General features: G+C 41.4%; 1 protein-coding gene across 5 annotated transcripts; it reads right to left on the bottom strand.

Annotated features, from left to right (window-relative positions):
- Window positions 1-3,824: 3,824 nt before the first annotated feature.
- Window positions 3,825-21,807, bottom strand: LOC308283241 (myosin heavy chain, skeletal muscle, adult-like; the record flags this gene model as incomplete). 5 transcript variants are annotated; one of them, XM_080723624.1, is made up of 38 exons in its annotated part: window positions 3,825-3,971; window positions 4,063-4,158; window positions 4,262-4,366; window positions 5,421-5,591; window positions 6,567-6,692; window positions 6,797-7,000; window positions 7,089-7,397; window positions 7,521-7,645; window positions 7,735-7,900; window positions 8,004-8,187; window positions 8,878-9,074; window positions 9,154-9,272; window positions 9,359-9,485; window positions 9,966-10,355; window positions 10,514-10,604; window positions 10,750-10,895; window positions 11,011-11,187; window positions 11,516-11,758; window positions 12,014-12,269; window positions 12,631-12,767; window positions 12,941-13,064; window positions 13,413-13,530; window positions 13,614-13,701; window positions 13,979-14,036; window positions 14,600-14,940; window positions 15,811-15,981; window positions 16,252-16,401; window positions 16,490-16,608; window positions 18,227-18,365; window positions 19,338-19,441; window positions 19,564-19,662; window positions 19,753-19,816; window positions 19,893-19,985; window positions 20,272-20,383; window positions 20,573-20,600; window positions 20,780-20,936; window positions 21,289-21,432; window positions 21,607-21,807. In XM_080723624.1, 38 exons carry the CDS (start codon window positions 21,805-21,807, stop codon window positions 3,825-3,827), a joined length of 5,826 nt encoding a protein of 1,941 aa, XP_080579750.1. The 5 variants fall into 5 exon arrangements, with proteins under 5 accessions (XP_080579750.1, XP_080579751.1, XP_080579752.1 ...); XM_080723625.1 differs by having other exon boundaries at window positions 13,979-14,032; window positions 14,614-14,940; XM_080723626.1 differs by having other exon boundaries at window positions 14,624-14,940.
- Window positions 21,808-22,607: the final 800 nt, after the last annotated feature.

Raw genomic sequence — 22,607 nt, 5'->3', positions numbered from 1 at the left:
TGACCCTCTCTCCGTTTTCATAGTTAAATTCGCTTTGACTAGTATTGCATTGTTACAAGTGTTACAACACTATTGCAAGTGTGAAGTGTGGAATATGTTACAGTGGACAGTGCATCTAAGAGATGCACCAAAGGCATATGGTAATACTACTGTGTCAGTGGGTCACAAGGTGTATTACTTTGAACTGGACAACAAATACCTTGTTGATCAAATGGATGTGTACGTCTTTGACACAGTGTCTTTACGCTGGATCTTGCCCTTAGTGACACCTGTAAGAAGAGAACGTAGCCTTGACGAAGCCATGCGCGATGGCCACAGCCACACAGCTGTGTGGATAGGAGATATATTTATCTTCGGGGGGAAAGATTGCACAGGGGCTTACAACAGCGTGCTTTATGTGTTTGATGTGGACACCCACAGGTGGTTTAAGCCGAAGACTTCTGGGACTGTTCCAGAGGGGAGGAGGAACCACTCAGCCTGTGTCTTGGGGGCGGTTATGTTTATATATGGAGGACTGACCAAGATGAGATGCACTAATGACATCTACAAGTTGGACACAACCCCAATGGTTTGGTCTTTAATTACCACCAGGGGCACTCCACCATGTGTTTCAGAATGTCACTCTGCAACCATCATCGGGACAAAGATGTTTGTATTTGGGGGCATTGGAGAGCAGTACCACGTGTACAACAACATTAGAGTGTTTGAAACAGAGACCAACCGCTGGCTGAGCACACCCGAACAGCTTCCACATGCACGCCACAGTCATTCAGCCTTTACCTATGGTGGAGAGCTGTATATATGGGGTGGTGAATGCGGGTACTTCAGCCATGGTTTCCTTCGTCTGTGGAAATTCAATCCAGAGACCTCCTGGACTGAGGTTGAGCCCAAAGGGAAAGGCCCAGAGTTTTGCTGGGCTGGTATGTGCTGTTGCATGGTGGCTGATCGTATCATCGTCTTTGGACGATACAAAGGAGTCAAAGGACTCAAGGAATCCACTGATGGCCTGTACATCTTAGACTTGAGTCCAAGTCTTAAGACATTATGCAAGCTAGCAGTTATTCGTTATGGTCTGAAGCAGTTGGAACTCCCAAATAATATCAGGTGGGAACTGGCAGTCATGACTACCGGCAAGAAGTGAGCGTGTTCACTGCATGCCAAATTGTACTCACCCCTACTTCACCTGCGATAATGTCCCAAAAAATACTAACCACCACCTGCAACAGGGTCAGTGGTGCCTACCTGCAACTTTGGCGCTCTGTCTATTTTGTCCCTGGTATGGTTGGCTGACCTCAGGATTTCTACCCCCTCACTGTGTCTGTGGAATCAAATAATAATATATTGTTTTTGTAATTTCTAAAATATATATATATATAATAATAAAAGAACTAGTAGCAGCACCACTTTTTTATACATAGGCCTATATATAATTGTCCTAATATTTCTAAGGCCCATTTTTATAAAAAAAAAAAAAAAAAAGCAGCATAGCAGCTTCCCCTCTCTCTCCCCCTCACCCCCTCACCAACCGAGAGGAGAAACGACAGAGAGAGAAAAATCAAAAAGAACCTTTCTCTCTCAGGGCCGGATCCAGCCTTTGGGTGGCCAAGGCACACATCCGTCCCTAGCTGTTCTCTCACACACTCATACACAAACATGAAACATCCATCCACACTGTCTATAGTCTGCCGGCGAGACAGAGAGAGAAACTAAAAAAGAAAACACACATTCTCACTCCCCACACAAAAGTCCACTGAGCTCAATGGAGATTATGGAGGAGTGGTGCAAACTTGAGGATTGGTCAAGCTTCACATTTTAGCTTGCAATTTCCCAGAATTGCATCTTTCTCGTTTTATTGCATATACAAGCACACAAGGCTGTCAGAAATCTCATCTCTCATTGCATGCAGAGGAAGAAGTAAAGTGTGAACCGCAGCGTGATTGAACTAACGTGTGAACAGAGTGTCAGCTTGCAGACATGTCACACACACCGTAACTTCATCTTCAGCTGGAAGGTGTAATATGTTTTACACTCAATTACAAGGAAATGTAGACAACACAATATACAACGAGTGCCTCAATGACCTTGTACTCACTGTATTAGTTGCTGACTCTCTAGTGACAGCTGACTATATTCTGAGGTCATGCACAGGACCTCTGCCCAGACAGCTTTATGGAAGAAGCTTAAGAGGTTCTCAAAGTTGATATTTTCATAAATAAAAGTCAGTGATGATACATGACATTCAGTTTTTCTGAACTTTTTGCACCTGACACACAGACATGACACTCCCTACTATCTTAAATAATAATAATAATAATAATAATAACAATCCAAACTAAACTAAAACTAAACCTTTTCTCAAAATACATTTATTAATTATTAAATAATTATTAATTAAAGCAGCAAATTTAAAAATGAATTAAAATGAATTGAAAAACAAAAACTACTGAAACATTATGAACTATAATAGCCTTGCTCAGAATGCTGTTTGGAAGCCTTGGAAACACTGGAGCTAGAACACTTGTTCCCAGCTTCAATGTGACCTCCTACACTGAAAGTCACACATGTGCAGCAGGTAATTATCCCTACTTTACAGGGATTTCTGGAAATGTCATGTACATACCAGCTGCTGTCATTTAATGCGGCCCAACGGAAGAGGAAAGGTGGACTTTGATACGGTCTTTTATAAATCATATGGCTTTCCTTTCTGCAATCCAAATGCAAATATAGTCTTGAGATGAGACTATGGCTGTCATGTCTTTATTTTTGGCATTGGCGTTTCATAATGGTGACTATCTGAACAGTTTATCCGGTGAGTAGATGAATCCTATATTATCCGTAGTGACATGAGTGTTGTGGTAGCCTTATCATGGTGAATTGAGCTGATGCTTTGTTGTACTAACACTGTAAATACATGTAGCCTAGTTGTATCATGATGAATAGTAAGTAATATTAGTTTGTTGTTCATTTACTTGTATGTGTACATCCATAACTCTAGATGAATTTGTCTGTGTTGTAATTGTCTTTCTTACAGATCTCAGTTGCGTCCATTATGTGTTTTCATATGTATGGAGATATATTATTGTAAGATGTGTCTGATGGATGTCTGAAGAAATTATGGTAAGAAACTGAAGGTTTTCAAATATCTTTGTTTCTTTTATACAGTATATTGATATTGATATTTTAAAAGGTTTCGGTACAGCTTTTGTTTTCATTGTTAGCTGATACAAAATGCTGCAACATGTACATCAGAGTGAGAAACAAATCCTCAAAGCTTTGTAATCCAGCTTAATACTGTTGTACATCCATATCTATGCTCTTTGTTCATACATGAAGTGTCTCCATCCTGTGGACTTTCATTGCTACTGCAGCCACTGAGATATAATAGTAGATATTCCTTTTTTCCCTTTTCATCAGATTAATCAATTAATCATTAATCGATTCATTCATTTCAACTGTATTACTGTATTATAGACTCTATTTCTGAATGATGTTTATGTAATTTCTGTTATTTCTTGGCGTGGTCCAAAGCTCCAAAGCATAAATCTAAACACATGTTCAAACACTAACACACCAAAAATACTTCATTAACAAAACAATGACACAACATTGTCTTTTCTATATCTTTAATTTTATTACTAAGCTACTGTAAATCCCAGCTTCTATATTAGCCTACTGTTGCAATATCACAGTTTGTCTATGATTTACTCTAGCTCCATCTAATGAATTTACAATAACTGTCTGTTTTTTATTATTATAAATCCTATAGCTGATCTCTTCAACATGTTTCCTAAAGTAATTTCACCCAGCAACAACAACGAAGATCTCTATTCCCCTCCTTTACCACCAATATCACGACTTTTTGCTCGGAATTTATTGACTTGAGATTCGGCAATGTCAGCTCGTTCTTCAGCCTCCTCAAGCTCATGTTGCACCTTCCGGAATTTTGCCAAATTGATGCTGGTTTGCTCCTCCTGTGTGTCACAGAATGCAGTTCAGGAAAAAAAAATTGAAATTATTTCTCAATCTATAACAAGCCAACAAGGCTTATGTTAATTTACTCACCGCCTCCTCACACTGTCGCTTAAATGCTTTCACTTTCAACTGCAGTTTGTTGACCAAGTCTTGGAGTCTTGCCACATTCTTCTTTTCTTCTTCATTCTTCAACAGTGAACACAAACTCATTACTCATTCCCTTCCATTACTCTCACTTCTGTCATATACTGTATATGCTCAGCAACAAGCAACCACATTTCTGACCTACCTGATAAGTGAGCTCTTTAATTTTCCTTTCATATTTCCGTACACCTTTCATGGCCTCCCCACTTCGTTTTTGTTCGGCCTCCATTTCATTTTCCATCTCACGGATCTGAAATGTATGCAGTATGCACTCAGCTTAAAATTAGTTTTTATTAAAAAAAATCAGCAAATGATTATTCTGCCTTCATTTTCTCCCTATTCTCTGTCATTTCAGACCCCTGCTGTTGGTCTGCGGAGTGTACTGTACAATATGGGGGCCGCTCTCCATTCTGACATTGACTTCTAATTGTCTGAGTGGCAGCACTTCCATAGAGGTTAGGGTTAGGTATAGGGTTAGTGTCGGAATGGATGGGATGTCGGAATGGCAGCATGTCGGAATGGGGGGATGCCACAGTGACAGTGAGTCACTAGTCGCTTGCTTCTTTTCACCTGACAGCGAGGAGTTTTACCGGAGGACATAACACAAGCAGAGGAACTCGCTGTCCCTCCCAGTCCCACCCAACCTACCTGTAGGAGTTGCTAAAGCAGCAACACAGAGCTTCACCCTCACCTGCTGGCTTCTCACCCACAAACACATCCAATAGGCTATATGGGCTGCAGAGGTTTTGGAGAGAAGTTGGGTCTCTGTTACCAATAATACTTATGACGGCTCTGTTCCACTCTGGTCAAACAGAGTCAGGGTGCTGATATTGTGCATGTAGGCTCACTGGAAACAGTCTGCTACACCAGTGGATCTCAAAGTGTGGTCCAGGGACCCTCATGCCTGGTTCCTTCTTTGGTTGTTCCAAATGACCCCTTAAAAGATGTGTAACTCTGAGAGTGTGCAAATGGAAAAGGGTCCATTTGGTTCCATTTGTACACTCTCAGAGTAATGGGGGTCCTTGAAATAAAAGGTTTGAGAACCACTGTGCTACATGAAATTGGACAGAGCCTTCATTAGTATCATTGGTAACACCTTTGAAGGAAGTGACCCAACTTCTCTCCAATATGGCTGCTGTGCATATAGCCTATTGTGTTCGTTGGATTGCCTGGCCAAGCTGGAGGCATTGTGAAGGAATCAATCCTCAGTCTCTGCGGTGGTGGACAGGTTCTTTACCCCAGTGCCGCAAAGGTGCCCTTATATAAAATGTATATATATTTTTTTCCCTCCTAATGATTCATACCCTGGCTTCCATTTTCTGCAGTTCCTTCCTTCCTCCTTTCATAGCGATCTGCTCTGCTTCGTCCAGCCGTTGCTGCAGGTCCTTCACCGTGGCTTCTAGGTTCTTCTTCATTCTCTCCATGTGAGCACTGGTGTCCTGCTCTTTCTTCAGCTCCTCGGCCATCATGGCAGCCTGCAGAGAGCAACGTAAAATCTTGGGGTTACTATCAAATGGTTAGGGATGATCTTCAGGGAGTATGTACTGTATCTATTCCATGTTAACCTCGCGTCACCATGGCTTTCCACGAAAGGAAAGCCTGGTATTAGTTTTAAACGGCCGTGTGATCCGGTGGGGAAACACGCGGCTTCGCTGTGTGTTTCCCCAATCTCTATTTAAATGCTTGAGAAGTGTAGTCTTGCCAGTCTCTACGAGTTTGACTAAAATATGGATATACCTAACAAACTTTTCAAAAAATAAGCAAAACTACGCTGCATCAAGGGTTTTATTCGGTAGGCCCTAAAATTATGCCATTGAGTACTGGGAATTATTTTGTGTTAAAATTGTTTTCATTTACATAGTTCCGGCCAAAGTGTAGTCCGTCTGAGGACTACAACATGACGCAGGTTGTTTCCGCTCCTGACCGGATCATAACCCCGAAATGCTACTGATCCCAGGCTAGTTCCATGTTAATCCACCCTTTAGATTTTGAAATGCCTTTTGTGAAAGTGGACATTTTGGCCTAGGGGTGGAGCTAGACTTAAAGTAATGAGATCACCAACATCTGTAGGGAGACTGCTTTTTGCAGGTCTTTCAGTCCGAGAGTATCAAAAAGCAACTCGGTTCAGGCGGAGGTGCCGGAAGTCGAGGGGATGGAGATACACCTTAACCCTAACCCTAGCCTCAGTAAATCTAACACCGACGCAGGTGAATACTAACCTGGTTAAATGCTAACCTGCTGATGCTGGTGAATGCTAACCTGGTGAATGTTAAACTGGTCAGACCAACGGAGCTTAACCAAGGTGCTTTTTTGATACTCTCGGACTGAAAGACCTGCAAAAAACACTCTCCCAAAATCTGTAGGGATTAACACGAAGTTATGTAGCAAAGTCTAAAAGTCTGAATGAATACATTCTGAAGCAAAGTAATTTAGTATTGGTCGAGATTTACATCCATGATGGCTTTTTTGGCCTTCTCATCTGCATTTCTTGCTTCCTGAATAGTGTCCTCCATCTCAGATTGTAGTTGGGATATGTCAGATTCCATCTTCTTCTTAGCGTTGAGGAGGCTGGAATTCTGTTCAGTTTGGAGGGGGAGAAGTAAATGTAACAATTATTAATTAATAAAGGTTTAAGTGATCTGGATGCAAAATCAAAAAAAAGTTTGCCATTGTTCCTTGCCTGAGAGTGCAACAGCTGAACTCTCTCACTGACATCCACCAATTCTTGTTCGGCCAGCTTGCGGCACCTCTCAGCCTGCTCCAGTGCAGACCTCATCTCATCAATCTCAGCCAACAGTAGAGTATTGCGGCGCTCTACAATGGCCAGTTGTTCCTTTAGATCCTCCTGACTATGGAGGGCTTCGTCCAAATGGACCTGCATATCCTGAGACACAAAAAAACATAGTTAACGAATTCCAAGACTGCAGACATAATTCATAACGGACTGGTGAACGATCTACTCCCCCACAAACCTTGTAGGATCCCTGGAGGATCCTGAGCTGTTTGGTTGCGTCGGCCGCCTGGCGGTTAGCATGGCCCAGCTGGATCTCCATCTCATTCAGGTCACCCTCCATCTTTTTCTTGACGCGGACGGCATCGTTTCTGCTGCGTGTTTCAGCGTCCAGAGTGCTCTGCAAAGTGTCCACGGTTCTCTGGTGGGTCCTCTTGAGCTGATCGATCTCCTCATCCTTTTCTGCTGCCTTTCTGTCCACTTCAGACTTGATCTGGTTGAACTCCAGTTGAAGGTGCAGCAGTTTGGCCTCCTCATGTTCCAGAGAGGACTGTAGGAAGCAAAGACATGATCAGACCCATAATTTGGGCCCATAATGGACCCAAATGTCTCAATTGTTAGGGTTAAATTAAAAAGACGTGTTTGCTGTTAACATTTGCAAAAAGTAACATACCTCCACTTCCTCAAGAGCTAACTGGGTGTCCCTCTTCTCCTGTTCAGCTTCTTTCGCAGCTTTCTCCAGTTCATGGATGGTTTTAGAAGATTGCCCTACTTGGTCGGTGATCTCTGCTATCTCCTCTGAAAATGACCAAAAGTTATTTTTAGATTAAACATAGTCAAATGTGCTTTGTGACACCAAACCAACTTTTTGTTTTCAGAAAACCCACGTTGAAGATTCTTGTTCTCTCTTTTCATGTTCTCCAGGTGGTCCAGAGCCTCTTCATAAGAATTCTTCAGCTTGAAGAGTTCAGTGCTCAGTGCCCTGGACTCTCTTTGAGAGACTTCCAGATCAGTTTGACTCTCCTCATACTTTTGCTTCCATTCAACAAGCACCTAAATTATGGGAATTACCAACATGTGTTATTATCTTAAAATGATGATGTAGGTAGGGAAAGTGTGACGTCAAGTTTTAGTGCTATAATGAAAATAAAACAACCTTGTCAAAGTTCCTCTGTTTCTTGTCCAAGGAGGCAGTGGCTGCATTTGACCTCTCTATCTCAACCATGAGATCCTCCACTTCAGACTGCAGCCTCTGCTTGGTCTTTTCCAGTGACGCACATTTGGCACTTCCCGCCTCTGTCATCTCCTCAGAGTCTTGCAGTCGCTGCGCCAACTTCTTCCTTTGAAACAACGACGACAATTAATGATGGAATAGCGTGCCCAATCTTACACAATGAAATCCTGACTATTTGACACTAAGACCACAGAGGTCAAATCAATGTACTAATAAAATTCACTTTGGGAGCAGCAAGAACGGTGGACGGAAGAACGGTGGGTAGATATTCTATTCCATTTAACACTCTCTCAGAGTTAAATGAACACTTAAGATGGTATTGTGGAATTGCCATGATAATCATCATGATGTGTTCTGAGCCTTTTCTCATCTCCGAGGAGAAAAGCCTGGTAGTGACCTAATGCAGAGCATGTCTATAGGTCGGGACTTTTGTTGTATGTACTTCCCCCAGAAACCGTCTTTTTCAACCAATCACAACACAGGTTGCACGCACAGGGAAAGTATATAAATGGCGCTATATAAATGGTGCATTTATATAGCGCCTTTATCCAAGGTGCTTACAGAGATTGTGCATTACATTCGCCCATTCACACACACATTCATACACCGATGGCAGAGGAAACCATGCAAGGCACCAACCTGCTCACCGGGAGCAACTAGGGGTTCAGAGTCTTGCTCAAGGACTCCTCGATACTAACTCTGGGGTAGCTCGGGATCGAACTGGGAACCATTCAGGAACCCTCCACTTTGCAACACATTGTGTGTGAGCTTGTAATGATATTGTCACAATTCTTACTTGGCCTCCTCCAGCTCCTCAGTCCTCTGAATGGCATCAGTCTCATACTTGGTTCTCCACTGAGACACCTCACTGTTGGCCTTGGACATAGAGCGCTGCAGCTCTGCTTTCGCCTCCTGTTCCTCCTCAAACTGTTCTCTTAAGAGCTCACAGTCATGACGCGCTGACTGCAAACTGTGAGCGAGGGCATTCTTTGCCTGAAATTATTTAGAATAGTAAGTAAATCTATTTTTTCTTCTTCTCATGTCTGTCAAAGTATTGCCTATTTTGTCACACCTTAATCTCTTCATCCAAAAGTCTCTTCAGCTCTTCGATTTGCTGACTGCTGGCGGATTTCACTCTGTTCAACTGGGAAAGAGTGATCTCCTTCTCCTCTAGTTGTCGTGAGAGTTCAGCTGTTCAGGATGCAGAAGTGACACATTATATCCAAGGCAAGTCCGTTAATGTGTCTTTCATAATCATGCAGCGACTTTAATCTTACCATTTTCCGTCTGTAGACGAGCATTGAGTGCAGTAAAGTCACTCAATGACTTCTGGGCCTCCTCTGACTTGGTCTTATATTCACTGCTTTGGTCTTCCAGGCTTCTGCACAGTTTCTCCAGGTTAGCCTAAAATATTTAATATCGATTGTAAGCCAGGTGATCTAACTGGTATAACCCATAACACATTTGAAACATTTGGAAAATATGTAATTTTAAAGCAGCACTATGTAACCTTTTTAACATCTACAGTATATACTGTAACATATTACAGTATGTCCCACACAATTATAAAGTTATTACATGTTTAAGCAATAACAATCATCCTTCCAATAAATGTATAGACTCAGCCAGGGTGGTCCCTCATAGGGGTCCCTGCTAGGGGCTTTCTTCCTTGAAATTGCCAAGGCACCAAAGCAGAACTGCGACTCAAAGCGAAGACTGGCCAATCACAGTGCGTCCTCGCCGGACATGCTTGCAGAGTACTCTTGGGTGACTCTTGGGCTGCCATATTATTTGTGTCCAAAGTGGCCACTGACACCCCAAACTACATAGTGCTGCTTTAAGTAAGTGTTGCCAAACAAGACATATTTTCTAGAGCTCCTTTACCTTGCCTTTCAGAACACTCTCTACATTAATGGCCATATCATCAACCTCCATCTTTAATTCACTTTTCTCTTTATCAAGTTTCTGCTTGACTCTCTGAAGGTTGTCGATCTGTTCACTCAGCTCTGCAACACTGTCGGCCTGTTTCTTGCGTAGAGCGGCAGTGATAGACTCATGCTGCAACGTGGACTCTTCAAGATCTCGCCGCAGCCTCTGGAACTCTGCTTCACGCTTCTTGTTCATCTCAATCTGAGCAGCAGTGGCTCCTCCGGCCTCCTCCAACCTCTCACTGATCTCCTCAAGTTCCCTGGAGAGATCAGACCTCTGCTTCTCCACTTTAGCCCGAGCAGAACGCTCAGCCTCAATTTCCTCCTCTAGCTCCTCAATGCGTGCCTACAACAAATTGTATTTCGTATTATGTATATTATTTTGTATCTATTACTTTAGACATTAGGATATTATAATGTGTAAATAATTGCATAATATGTTCAACTACTGCAAGTACTATTGACCTGGAAGCAGGAAGCATACTATAACATAAAATAGCCTACCTGAAGCTCTTTCATTTTCTTTTGGAGTTGAGTGCTCATTGCTTGTTCATCCTCAATCTTACTTTGCAGATTGGAGAGCTCAAAGTCCTTTCTGAAAGGTATTTTAGAAGTGAAGTGAAATGCATTAATATATTGATATATTTTAAAGAAAAAACCTGTTTCACCACTGTCTAAATGTGTAACTGTATGCCTTAAACTCAGAGTCAGTGGTGTTGATATAGAAATTCACAATTTACTTTTTCAATCTCTCTTCCATTTGGTGCCTTTCATTATCCAAGTCCATGATGGTTTCTTGGGACATCTTGAGATCCCCCTCAAGTTTTCTTTTGGATCTCTCTACGTCTGCACGTATCTTCTTCTCATGCTCCAGTGACCCTTCAAGCTGTATGGGGATGTCCATATATAAGCCAGTAATTGCATTCATTACAATGTACGGAAATACAAGAGATTTGAGAACATGCATGTTGGTACAATTTGAGTTGAGATAGGATACTTACATCATCAACCTGTTGCTCTAGCTTGATTTTAGTCTTGGTTAGAGTATTGACTTTATCTTCTTCAACCTGAAGGTCATCCAAGGTCTGCTGATGAACCTCTTGCAAAGCCTTTGTCTCCTTTGAGGACTTCATCAGGCTCTCCTCAAGAGTCGTTAACTCCTCTACCAAGTTCTTTACCTATAAACAATCAAACAAGATCATCATGATTTGTTTTTCCATTCTGTGCTCAAACACACGTGGGGCTGGCTTTTGTGGAAATGCAAAAATAATAACTTCTGTAGTGTGCATATATGTCAACTGGGACAATCAGATTTTTAACTGAACCGTAATTCAAGATTTTGCATGCAGCCCCTTTGTGCTAATCAGGCCTTAAGGAAAGCTGTTTGCTGTTTCAGTTAGAGTTCACCAGTCTTTATATATCGGTAGATTCACCTCCTGGTACATAGAATAGTACCTTTATGGTATACCTTTTGAGAACTGAAGGGTAGATTTACCACCCTATTACCTTATTTTCTGTGGCATATTTCTCCTTCTCCACCTTGGCAATGGTAAGCTCCAGGTCGTCTATATCCCTTTTGAGCTCTGAGCACTCATCCTCCAACTTCCTCTTCTTCGCAGTGATTTCGGCATTGATCTCTTCCTCTTCCTCAATTCTCTCAGAGAACTCTTTAGCTTTGGCCTCAAGGTGTATCTTGCTCTTTATCAAGCCTTCACACCTCTCCTCAGCATCACAGAGGTTCTCTCGCTCCTTTTGAAACACACAAGCATATGTACAGGATTATCAATGAAAATAATCTGCTATTATTTATATACATATACACATATTTTGAAAATGTTGTACATTTAATATTATCTCAGTGGAATTATAATAATTATTGGTAGTAATAATTGTAATAGTGGTGGTAGGAGTAATTATATGTCCCTCTTTTCCTTTAACATCTATCTGATACAGTACAATCAATATGAGCAAACAATTGCAAACAACTTGAGTGTTTTAGCCTACTGCTTGAATTTGAAGACAGAGGTCATTTTTCTCTTGAACAAGGGCCACCATCTTCTCCTCCAATTCCTTTCGCCTGGCTTCAGACTTCAAGAAGTCCTCTTTCATTCGTGAGAGCTCCTCTTTCATGTTCTGCATCTCTTTTTCAGCCTCTGCACATCGTAACAGCGGCTTTATCTTGAAGAAAAGCCTCATCCAAGGCCAGTTCTTCACATTCATGAATGAACGGATGTTGTATTGAATGATGAAAATAGATTCCCTGTGAGAAATAACGAAGGAATGTTTAGATTTTAAAACTCTTTGAATTTCAATAAATATCTAAAAAAGTCACACCTGTGCGAAGTGAGCGGTGCAAACACGGCACACATGCATATTTCCTTGTATGGGCCCTTCTGTCTTATGTGTATTGATGGTTATCCATACTAATACTGTACATTCTGTAGGTAATACAGACAGAGTGAAATGTGTTATCCATACTAATACTGTACATTCTGTAGGTAATACAGACAGAGTGAAATGTAGGAGAGATTTGCACCGCTCAAAGATATATACAGTATTTCAGAAATTTATTATTATGAGGTATACTTTTCACAGTGGTATGGCATGCAGTTTTCAGACACCTTTTCTTTGACATTTCCTTGAACCTCAGCCTGGTGACATAACCCCTGGATACAGCTTGGATTCGAGTCATCAACACTGCCAGGCGCTCATCTCTCATCTCCTCCAGGAGACCCAGAAGGCCAGCTTTGAAGAACACCTACAGATTGCAAAGACATTGATCCTCGGCACAACCTCACTGCACATACGGTAATTGGAGTTGGTAGGTGGTTAATTGAAAGAGCTGCCCCAATTGAATTCTTCCATACCATTCACAACGTGATGCACGAGTATGTGAACATGTGCCTCCACCTCCAGTTTACTAAAAATTACCTTTGTGTATCCAAACTTATACTGGGCATGATCCACGTCGATTGAAGAGAGCAGTTTCTCTGAGGCCTTTTTGCTGTCAATGAACTGCCCTTCGGGAATTGCACTGGCATTCAGAATTCTGTATCTGTCAGGAGGATATTGTGACAAGGATATCGCTGCAATTAACTTCCTACCAGAACTGCCAGATTTGGCACCACTAATTAATAAATGTGGTTTGAATTTGTGTTGACTTAGACCAGTGCTTCTCAAAGTGGATTTCAGGGACTCTCTAAGGTTCCTTTATGGTACTCCCTGAACTCTGTAACTTTGACAGTGTACAAATGGAACCAAATGGACCGTGATGGGTCCATTTTGGTCCCATTTGTACACTGTCGAAGTTAAGGGGAGATCTTCAAAATTCAAATTTTGAGAATCACTGTATTAGACTTTGTCAAGAATTTGTGTCCATTGTTCTCAATAGATATTAGCTTACCTCTGCTTAAAATCCCCATAGAGAATCCTGCTGGGAAATCCTTTCCTGCATATCCTGATACCCTCCAGCACACCGTTACAGCGTAGCTGGTGTAAAACAAGATGGTGATCCATGGACCCTATGTGGACGGTCGATTTTATGTCAGGTAAAACATTACAGTGTAGCGAAAGTAACAATGTCAACATTTTATTTTTATTTTACCTGGTATTTTGGTCTCATTTGGGATGAGACATCTTACAAAGTGTGGATGCGTGGACCTGAGGTTAGCCATTAGCTTGTTGAGGTTTTCCTGGGAAAGGTGAATGGACATGGTTAACATCATGAAGAGCACTTAAACATAATATTAATATTCATAATACTTACTTACAGTATTTCTTACCTACCCAATCCTGAACTCACTTATTTCTTACCTGAATCCTATCATTGTGTTGTGGTTGAAGTTGTGAAAACCTCACATAAACCTTCCCATTGCGTTTTGTGTGTTGGATTCTATCATTCTTTTAATTTTACACCTGTGTGATCCAAACTCCAAAGCATACACTACTACAGTATAAAATGTTCATTACCCTGAAAAGTGCTGAAACCGTCTGGAAAGAGGAACCCTTTTTCTTGGCACCTTTCTTGCTTGGATCTGCCAATGCAAGAGAAAATAAGCTTTAATGGACAGATATTATTGTACAGCGTACTGTAGTTTATTCTACAGAAAGGTGTTAATACAGTACCACAATCATTTTAACCACTTTATTCGTAATTTATACGTTGGATATTCAAATATAGATATACAGATACACAAGCTCACAGTGCGTATCTGCTATTTTTGAACATTTCTTTTTTTTTTTTTATCTTGAAAGTTGAAACACAAATCTTCTCTTCTGTGGGTCCCTGGCACAACATATATTTTCAAATGGAGGTCCGCGGCCAAAAACATATCAATTTTGGGCCGGGCGACGGGCGTAACCCTTGACATGAAAACATTTGAGAACCACTGATCTATGATTGTTGTGACCAGAGGCGTCAATTGTGTATGGCTGGCAAGGTATGGCAGCTGCCATACCTTGGCTACAGGGGGGAAGAAATAAAATGTACTTCTCCTGTTGTAAAGGTATGGCAACATAACTGGTGTCTTGCACTCGCGCCTTCACGTGCATGCAAGACACCAGTCATGTTGCCCATACCTTAGCTTCTACTGAACTGACGCCACTGGTTGTGACATGAACTGACCGTCTACAGCAGCGTAGGTGGCAAACAGCTGAACCAGCAGCTTCACAGCAGCTTTCTGGTACAACTGGACCACGGTGTCGTTGAGCGGGTCTTTATTCTTCTCCAGCCAGCCACTGATGTTGTAGTCCACGGTGCCAGCATAGTGGACCAGGGAGAAGTGGGCCTCCGCCCGGCCCTTGGAGGGCTTGGGCTTCTGGAAGTTGCTGTTCTTGCCCTGGTGCTGGTCGTAGAGCTTGTTCTTGAAGGAGCCGTCGGTCGCCTTGGGAAACATGCACTCCTCCTCGAGGATGGAGAAGATGCCCATTGGCTGTACATGGTATAGAAATTAAACAGACAAAGAATATATGGTTGTTAATTTACTCTTTGTGATGGATTTTAGCTTAATTCTATGACGGAAACGCTGAATGATAACAGAAACAGACATTTTGCGTTTGCGACATAGGCCTATGCGTGCCACTTCTGATTTGATTTAGCTACATGTATGCATCTGAATACGTTAGTTTGTTTTTAACCATGATTAACCATGGCAACCCTATTCTGGGCATGTCATTATAGGCTTTTTAAGAAATATAATTATTTATTTATTCAGATTATACAATTTCAAAAATATTTTTAAGTCAAACATTTCCAAAATAGCATATCTACAAGCTCACAAAGAGTCCCATCACAACGCACCGTGAGCTTGTAGAGCTATCTACCAGTAAGACGCCTAAGGGCGAAAAGCGACCTCGCCCTAGGTCGCGCCATCTGTCTTGGCCATATGGATTCTGTTAACAGGGCATCATCTGGGATACAATCAATTTTATGCCCATAAATGGAGATCCCTAACAGATTCCCTTTTATGCCCATATATGGAGATCCCTGCTCTGAGTATCTGACATCACTAATCCCTTTTATGCCCATATATGGAGATCTGAGTATCTGACATCAATGTGATGTCACCTGTTAATGCCTATATATGGAGATCCCTGCTGCTCTGCGTATCTGACATCACTGTGATGTCACCTGTGATGTCACAGTGATGTGTCAGGGGAATCACAGTGTCAGGTGTTACACGTATACAAGTACAGTATACATACGGTCAAGCTGTGACGGTTCTCATAGTAAACTTGCTCCCTACGGTTGCAATCATACGATATTGTAGGACTCACATGTAAGTGGTTAAGAGGTGATGTACCTTCTCAATCAGCTCAATGCAAGCAGCCAGGTCCATGCCAAAGTCAATGAACTCCCATTCAATCCCCTCTTTCTTGTATTCTTCTTGCTCCAACACAAACATGTGGTGATTGAAAAACTGTTGCAGTTTCTCATTGGTGAAGTTGATGCACAGCTGTTCCAGGCTGTTCATCTGAATTAGAGAGCATTATTTAATTCATTCGTTTATAAATAATATAATATTATACACCTATTTGGAAATGTTTATTTAACTAGACCAGGTCAACCTGGTTGTGCCAGACCCCCTGTCTGTCATCATCATTTATGACATCATGCCTTTTGTAGGCATGTCATCATCATGTCATCATCATATATACCCTTTATATAGAAAACCCGGACAGACCGACATTTGCTTATGTAGGCCTACCCATTTCATGGGTCTGGCAAAAAACAAGATACTTGCCTCAAAAATCTCAAACCCTGCAATATCCAGGACACCAATGAAATGCTGCCGTGGTAGTTTGGTATCCAGCTGCTGGTTAATCCTAGTCACCATCCACAGGAATAGTTTCTCATACACTGCCTTTGACAGAGCGCCCATCGAATTGTTCACCTGAAAATGAGCCAAGAAACTAAAAGTTGATTTATTGTAGTGTTGCATGCTAGGTGTGATGAGCTTACAGTATACGTTTATGCTATACCTGTTGGACAGTCTGCCCCTTGGTGACATATTCATTGCCAACCTTCACTCTGGGGTAGCACAGGGCTTTCAGCAAATCAGAAGAGTTTAGGCCCATGAGATAAGCGACTTTATCTGCCACTGTTGGATATAGGACAACACAGTGAAATGTCATATTATACAGTTTAATCTATTTACATGTCATTAAACCTCTATTTAACTTAGTGGTTTCCTTTAGGCCTGGTTAAAAGAGAAATATCAAAATACTCTACGAAATCTACAGTACATAAATGGCAGACCAGCAGGGTCAGGGGTCAAGCCAGTATAATTCATGGACAATTAAAAAGCAATGGAAAGGTTACAGGTCGCCACCATGGTAACAATGCCCAACTGACATCAACAAAGCCTAACTGACATCACTGACTGACATCACTACAGTGCCCACATTTGGAGATGACATCACAGACTGGCCTGGACACGGAGCCCCATATACATATGAGCATAAAAGAGTGCCAGCCAGGCAGACGGATACAACGGGAATTGCACAACTGGACATTGATGGTGACTATTCTGCCCAACAGGCAGAATAACCTGGTCTGGGTTCTCCAACATTACTTCTGAGAATCCTACATTCAATCCCTCATCGCACACTCCCGGGCACAGGACTAGTTTATATTAAATTTATAGGAACCCATAAAGATTTGTCTGTGACCCAAAGATGGGTCCCGACCCCCAGTTTGTGAACCACTGAGCAAGAGGCATGTTACCACCAAACAAATCGTTGTTGTCGGCTGGAAACCTTGTATGTCCAAAATGTCGTTTTGTGTTTAAGATTGTAAAAATGATTTAGAATAATGAAAATAGATGATCTACAAGCACACAACGCCTCGCACAGCTAGTAATCGGGGGATATCTTAAAAAGTCCTGGAATAAATTCCTTACCAAAACATTTCTTCACCAATGTGTTTGTAAAGGTGTCTAGTAACATATCTAACAAAGACTGAAATTCAGTTTCCCTAGGAACATCTTTGACAGCTAGGGTAATTCTGGGTCTCATTCACTCACTATAAGGGAAAAAAAATCACTCCCAAAAAATATTCTTTAAGTGGGATGTGAGGGGTCTAACTAGGTGTTTTTAATTATTCTGAATCCATTGCAAGCATTTGTTTTGCACAAAAGAACATTCATTGGGTTAAAAAGAGCCCATAAAATGATGGTTTAGTGATGAGTCGTCACTTTTCACAGTGGTATGGGGGTCCATTTCTAGCCCAAGGAATGTTTTTGGTGCAAAACAAATGCTTGCAATGGATTCGGAATAATTAAAAACACCTAGTTAGACACCTCACATCCCACTTAAAGCATATTTCTTGGGAGTGATCTTTTCCCCTATAGTATAGTGTATAGTGAGTGAATGAGACCCAGAATTACCCTAGCTGTCAAAGATTTTCCTAGGGAAACTGAATTTCAGTCTTTGTGAGATGTGTTACTAGACACCTTTACAAACACATTGGTGAAGATTTTTTTTGGTAAGGAATTTATTCCAGGATTTGACACTATTTCTAAAGATATCCCCCGATTATAGGTGTTGTAGATCAGCTATTTTCACTAGTTTTGTGAGACAGCCTTGTATGATGAAGTAGGGCTTTACTTTAAGAAAACACTTGGAAATTTGAAACTTGGAGATATGAGTTTTCTGCCCGACAGTGATGAAATGAGATGTGGTTTTGAATTCAAACAAAGGCGAGTCTATAACCCTTACCCTCAGTGCCATCAGGTTCTGCTTGCTCCTCTCGCTGTTTCTGTTTGAACTTCATGTTTCCATTGTGCATCACAGCACCAGTCAACTTGTAGATGCCAAACTTCTCCTCTGTGTTGAAACCAAGGATATCAATGGCACTCTACAGAATAAAGACAGAGGTTGAACCACTGGGTTAGTATTCTCTAAATTATTTTGCTTGTAAAAGTAGTTAGAGTTAGAGAGTAGTAGAGATAAGCGACACTCAGGTCACAGCGTGAGTGTCCAAAAATGTGTTTTAAAAAATCGTCCTGAAGGTGGCGCTAAATGGGACATATCCATGTTGATGAGATGAGTGTAGACATACTGTGTACCGATTTGTGTGATTTTAGGGCAAAATCTGTAGGAGCAGTGTCCAAAAATGTGTTTGAAAAACCGGCCAGATGGTGGCGCTATATGGGACAGATCCATTTTGATGACATGAGTGTAGACATGCTGTGTAGCGATTTGCGTGATTTTAGGGCAAAATCTGTAGGAGTAGTGTCCAAAAATGTGTTTTAAAAAATCGGCCTGAAGGTGGCGCTAAATGGGACAGATCCATGTTGATGACATCAGTGTAGAGCAAGTGTGTACCGATTTGCGTGATTTTAGGGTGAAATGTGTAGGAGTAGTGTCCAAAAATGTGTTTTAAAAAATCGTCCTGAAGGTGGCGCTAAATGGGACATATCTATGTTGATGAACTGAGTGTAGACATACTGTGTACCGATTTGCGTGATTTTAGGGCAAAAATTGTAGGAGCAGTGTCCAAAAATGTGTTTTTCAAGAATCGGCCTCCTGGTGGCGCTAGAAGAGGGGCATGTGAGAAGTGAAGAAATTTGGCATGGATCGGGGCAACGGTTGCGGAGATATGAGCAGGGCAAAAGTGTGACGTGTGACGTGTGACAGACGGACAGACAGACAGACAGACAGACAGACAGACAGCCGGTGGAGGTTTTGGTAGTAAGTGCAACCTGACGGTCGCAATTACATTTAATTCAAATGAACCTTTATGCTTTAGTCTACATACTGTAAGTGACCCATTAAAAGCCATCAATCGGTGGCATGTCAAGCCTATCATGGAGTGTATTAAACTCACATCTGTGGCCATTAGTTCTTCTGTGTCATCGATGCTCAGCACAGTTAGTTCACCCTGGCTGATGAATGGGTAGTCATATGGATTAGTGGTTATCAGCAGCATATCTGAAAGGTTAAAAATAAATACATATTTTTTACAGGTTTTCTTACTGTACTGTAAGTACAATACTGCATACAGCTTACATTTTGCTTTTATTTAAATTTCTACATTGTTGATATATATTTACCAATTAAATCAGGCTTCTTGTTTGACATGATCTGATAGAAGATGTGATAGCTTCTCTCTGCTGGGAGTTGAAAGGTCACCCTGGATTTTTCCAGAAGGTCTTAACATGGAAAGAAAAGAGGTAACATGTTTTGCAACACTTCAAAATCAACAGTGCAGAAAATAATAGTGTAACTTTAAGCAAACTTACAAGTTTCAATATCAGCTGATGCCAGCTTTCCCTTTGTTCCAAAGTGGATGCGAATGAATTTACCCTGGTGATGTATTATTATTATTAGTATTATTAATCAAACATAACATAATTATATCTCATGTAGTGTGTGAACTTACAAAGCGAGAAGAGTTGTCATTCCTCACTGTTTTGGCATTCCCAAAAGCTTCCAGCAGAGGGTTGGCCTGGATGATTTGATCCTCCAGGGTGCCCTTTAAAAAGATTTAACAAAAAATATTAGAACATTTTTGGACACTGCTCCTACAGATTTTGGCCTAAAATCACACAAAGCGGTACACAGTATCTCTAAAGTCATGGATCTGTCCCATTTCCCATATTCCCTCCTGATTGGCTACGATTGCCTTCTAAAGTTTGTGTATGCGACCTGACGGTCGCTTATCTCCCGATTAGGGAGTCTTACTGGTCTCATTAAAGGAATAATCTTGCTAATGCTTATTCCTGATTGTCAGTCATAGAGATAGTATATCAGTCCTGAACCTGCAATTTTCCACTTGGTTGCTCCTTCTTGCTGGAGTCTCCAGTCGCAATTGTTGCAAAATACTGGATGACACGCTTTGTGTTCACAGTCTTCCCAGCACCAGATTCTCCACTGTTAAAACATCATAGACAGCATAAAATGGGTCATTGTTTGCATGTAGATCTGCAATTTTTGCAGATTATATTTGGTGTAGAGGGAGAGAAGGAGGGGGCATAGTATATACACATTGCAGGCTCCAGTCAACATAGAGTTTCAGTAAACCCTTTATTATTTAAACAGCAAATTAAACCGGATACTTACGTGATCAGGATGGACTGGTTCTCACGATCTGTGAAAAATAAAGCATTCCATTGGATATTGTGCAATTGTGTCCATGACTTGATAGCAGAGAAAGTGAAAGAGAAAGCGACTTTTAGGCATTTAACAATTTTCACATGGCAGTCATTTTGCTGAAGCACTGAATACTGAGGAGGTGTATGTGAGTATGGTATTTTGGTCATTCAGTACCTGTGAGCATATACTGGTAACCATTGTCAGAGATAGAGAAGATGTGGGGTGGGACCTCCTGACGCTTCTTGCCCCGATACCCAGCTACCACCTCTGGGTTGTAGACTGGAAGCCACTTGTACGGGTTCACTGTCACACAGAACAGCCCAGAGTAGGTCTGCAAAGGTTTGATATGGAAAAATGCATAAATAAGATAGTAAAACAGTCTTGTATGCAGAGCTATATGAAAATAGGTTTCTGTGTTTATGTGAGTTCACATCACATAAGCACAGAATGATTTAAGTAAGTAAGCCTTGGCAAGCCATGAGGCCCTTTGGGCAGGAGCCTATCTTCTGTTCTGTAGGTTCTCCTTAAATTTGAGGATTTTGTCTGTTTGGTATTATTATTACATTTACATAAGCTCCATATGGGAAACTGGGTCAATAAAATACAAGAGAAAAACATTTACAATAATTTGTTGGATATATTATCACGTGGCGTGACGTGGCGTGGCGCAACGTGGTGCTCACATAGATCATCCAAGCAGCATAGCGCTCCTTCAGATTGAACAGCACAGCGGGCTCATGGAGATGGGTCAACATGGCCATGTCCTCAATCTTGTCAAACTTTGGAGGGTTCATTGGGCGGATATCATCCTGGTTCACTGTAACAACCTGAAACATTATACAATAAGGTGATTGTATCGTGAGATAATATTGGAAGAAAGAAAGATAACAGAAAATTGGATGCAAATCTAATGCTAAAATATGGAACTTATTAGACAAAAATAAATAAGGAGAGCTGATGTTCTGTAGAAAACCAATTAGTGTATACACACAGACACTCACCTTCCCATCCTCAGTCTCAACTGTAACCTTGGAGCCATCTAGGGTCTTAATTTTTCCTTTCACATACTCCTGTTTGGGATCAGCCACAAAGACAGCAGTTTTGGCATCAAATTGCTTGTTTTGTGCCTCTATCCTCTCCCGCTCAGACTTCCGGAGGTATGGGGCAGCCACCCCAAATATTTCCATCTCAGCATCACTCATTTTCTAGAGCTGTAGGAATGTCACAATTTCATTACATACACATTGTATCTACTGGACTACCGTAATCATGATAATCAATCGAATAGCGCTGAACAGAAAAGATAGAAGAGAAGCTGTTGTGATGCTTACCGTGAGTGCTGCAGAACAAGACGTTTGATCACTGATGTTAATTGATTTTGGTCTAAACACTATGCCAAAGACATACAGTATGACAGTCTAACAATACTTGGACAGCTTTTATAAGAGATGGCCGGGCTTTATTCACTGTCGCTGGACAGCTTCTCCTATATTTGGACAGAGATCAATTTGGCCTATACGCCACCTTGGGAAAGTCAAGTATGTCCATTTTGTATTTGGAACCAGCTATGTTTAGCTATATTGTGTCACGTTTAAATGGTTTATATCGCAGTCCTCAGGCCTGTCCATTAAAAAGCAATGACGGCTGTAGGGACTGCAGCTTAGACAGCTTTGGGTCCCGACATGGCAGGCCTCATTTTCTGGGATCAGGAAAGATTAGGTCTGTTAGGGGCATTGATGAAATTCTGCCATTGGGTGTCTGGGGATCAGTTGATTAGAGATCACTGTTGTGGTCTGTGTGGAGAGCAGCCTGGGGTTGACAGGCAGCAGTTAACACATTCCACGCAGTATATAAAGACCTGTGGCCACTATCTAAAATTCACCAGATATCATGAGACCGTTTTTAAAAGAGTGGCATATTTGAACTCTTTGCTTTATATTCGCCTATCGCCACTAGCCCACTACTGTATTTGTTACAAATATCAAATTGAAAGGTCTGATTA

This window comes from Nannobrachium achirus (genome assembly GCF_963921795.1).
Source record: "Nannobrachium achirus genome assembly, chromosome: 4".
Classification (NCBI taxonomy): domain Eukaryota; kingdom Metazoa; phylum Chordata; class Actinopteri; order Myctophiformes; family Myctophidae; genus Nannobrachium; species Nannobrachium achirus.
This window is presented reverse-complemented; position numbering and strand designations above follow the sequence as displayed.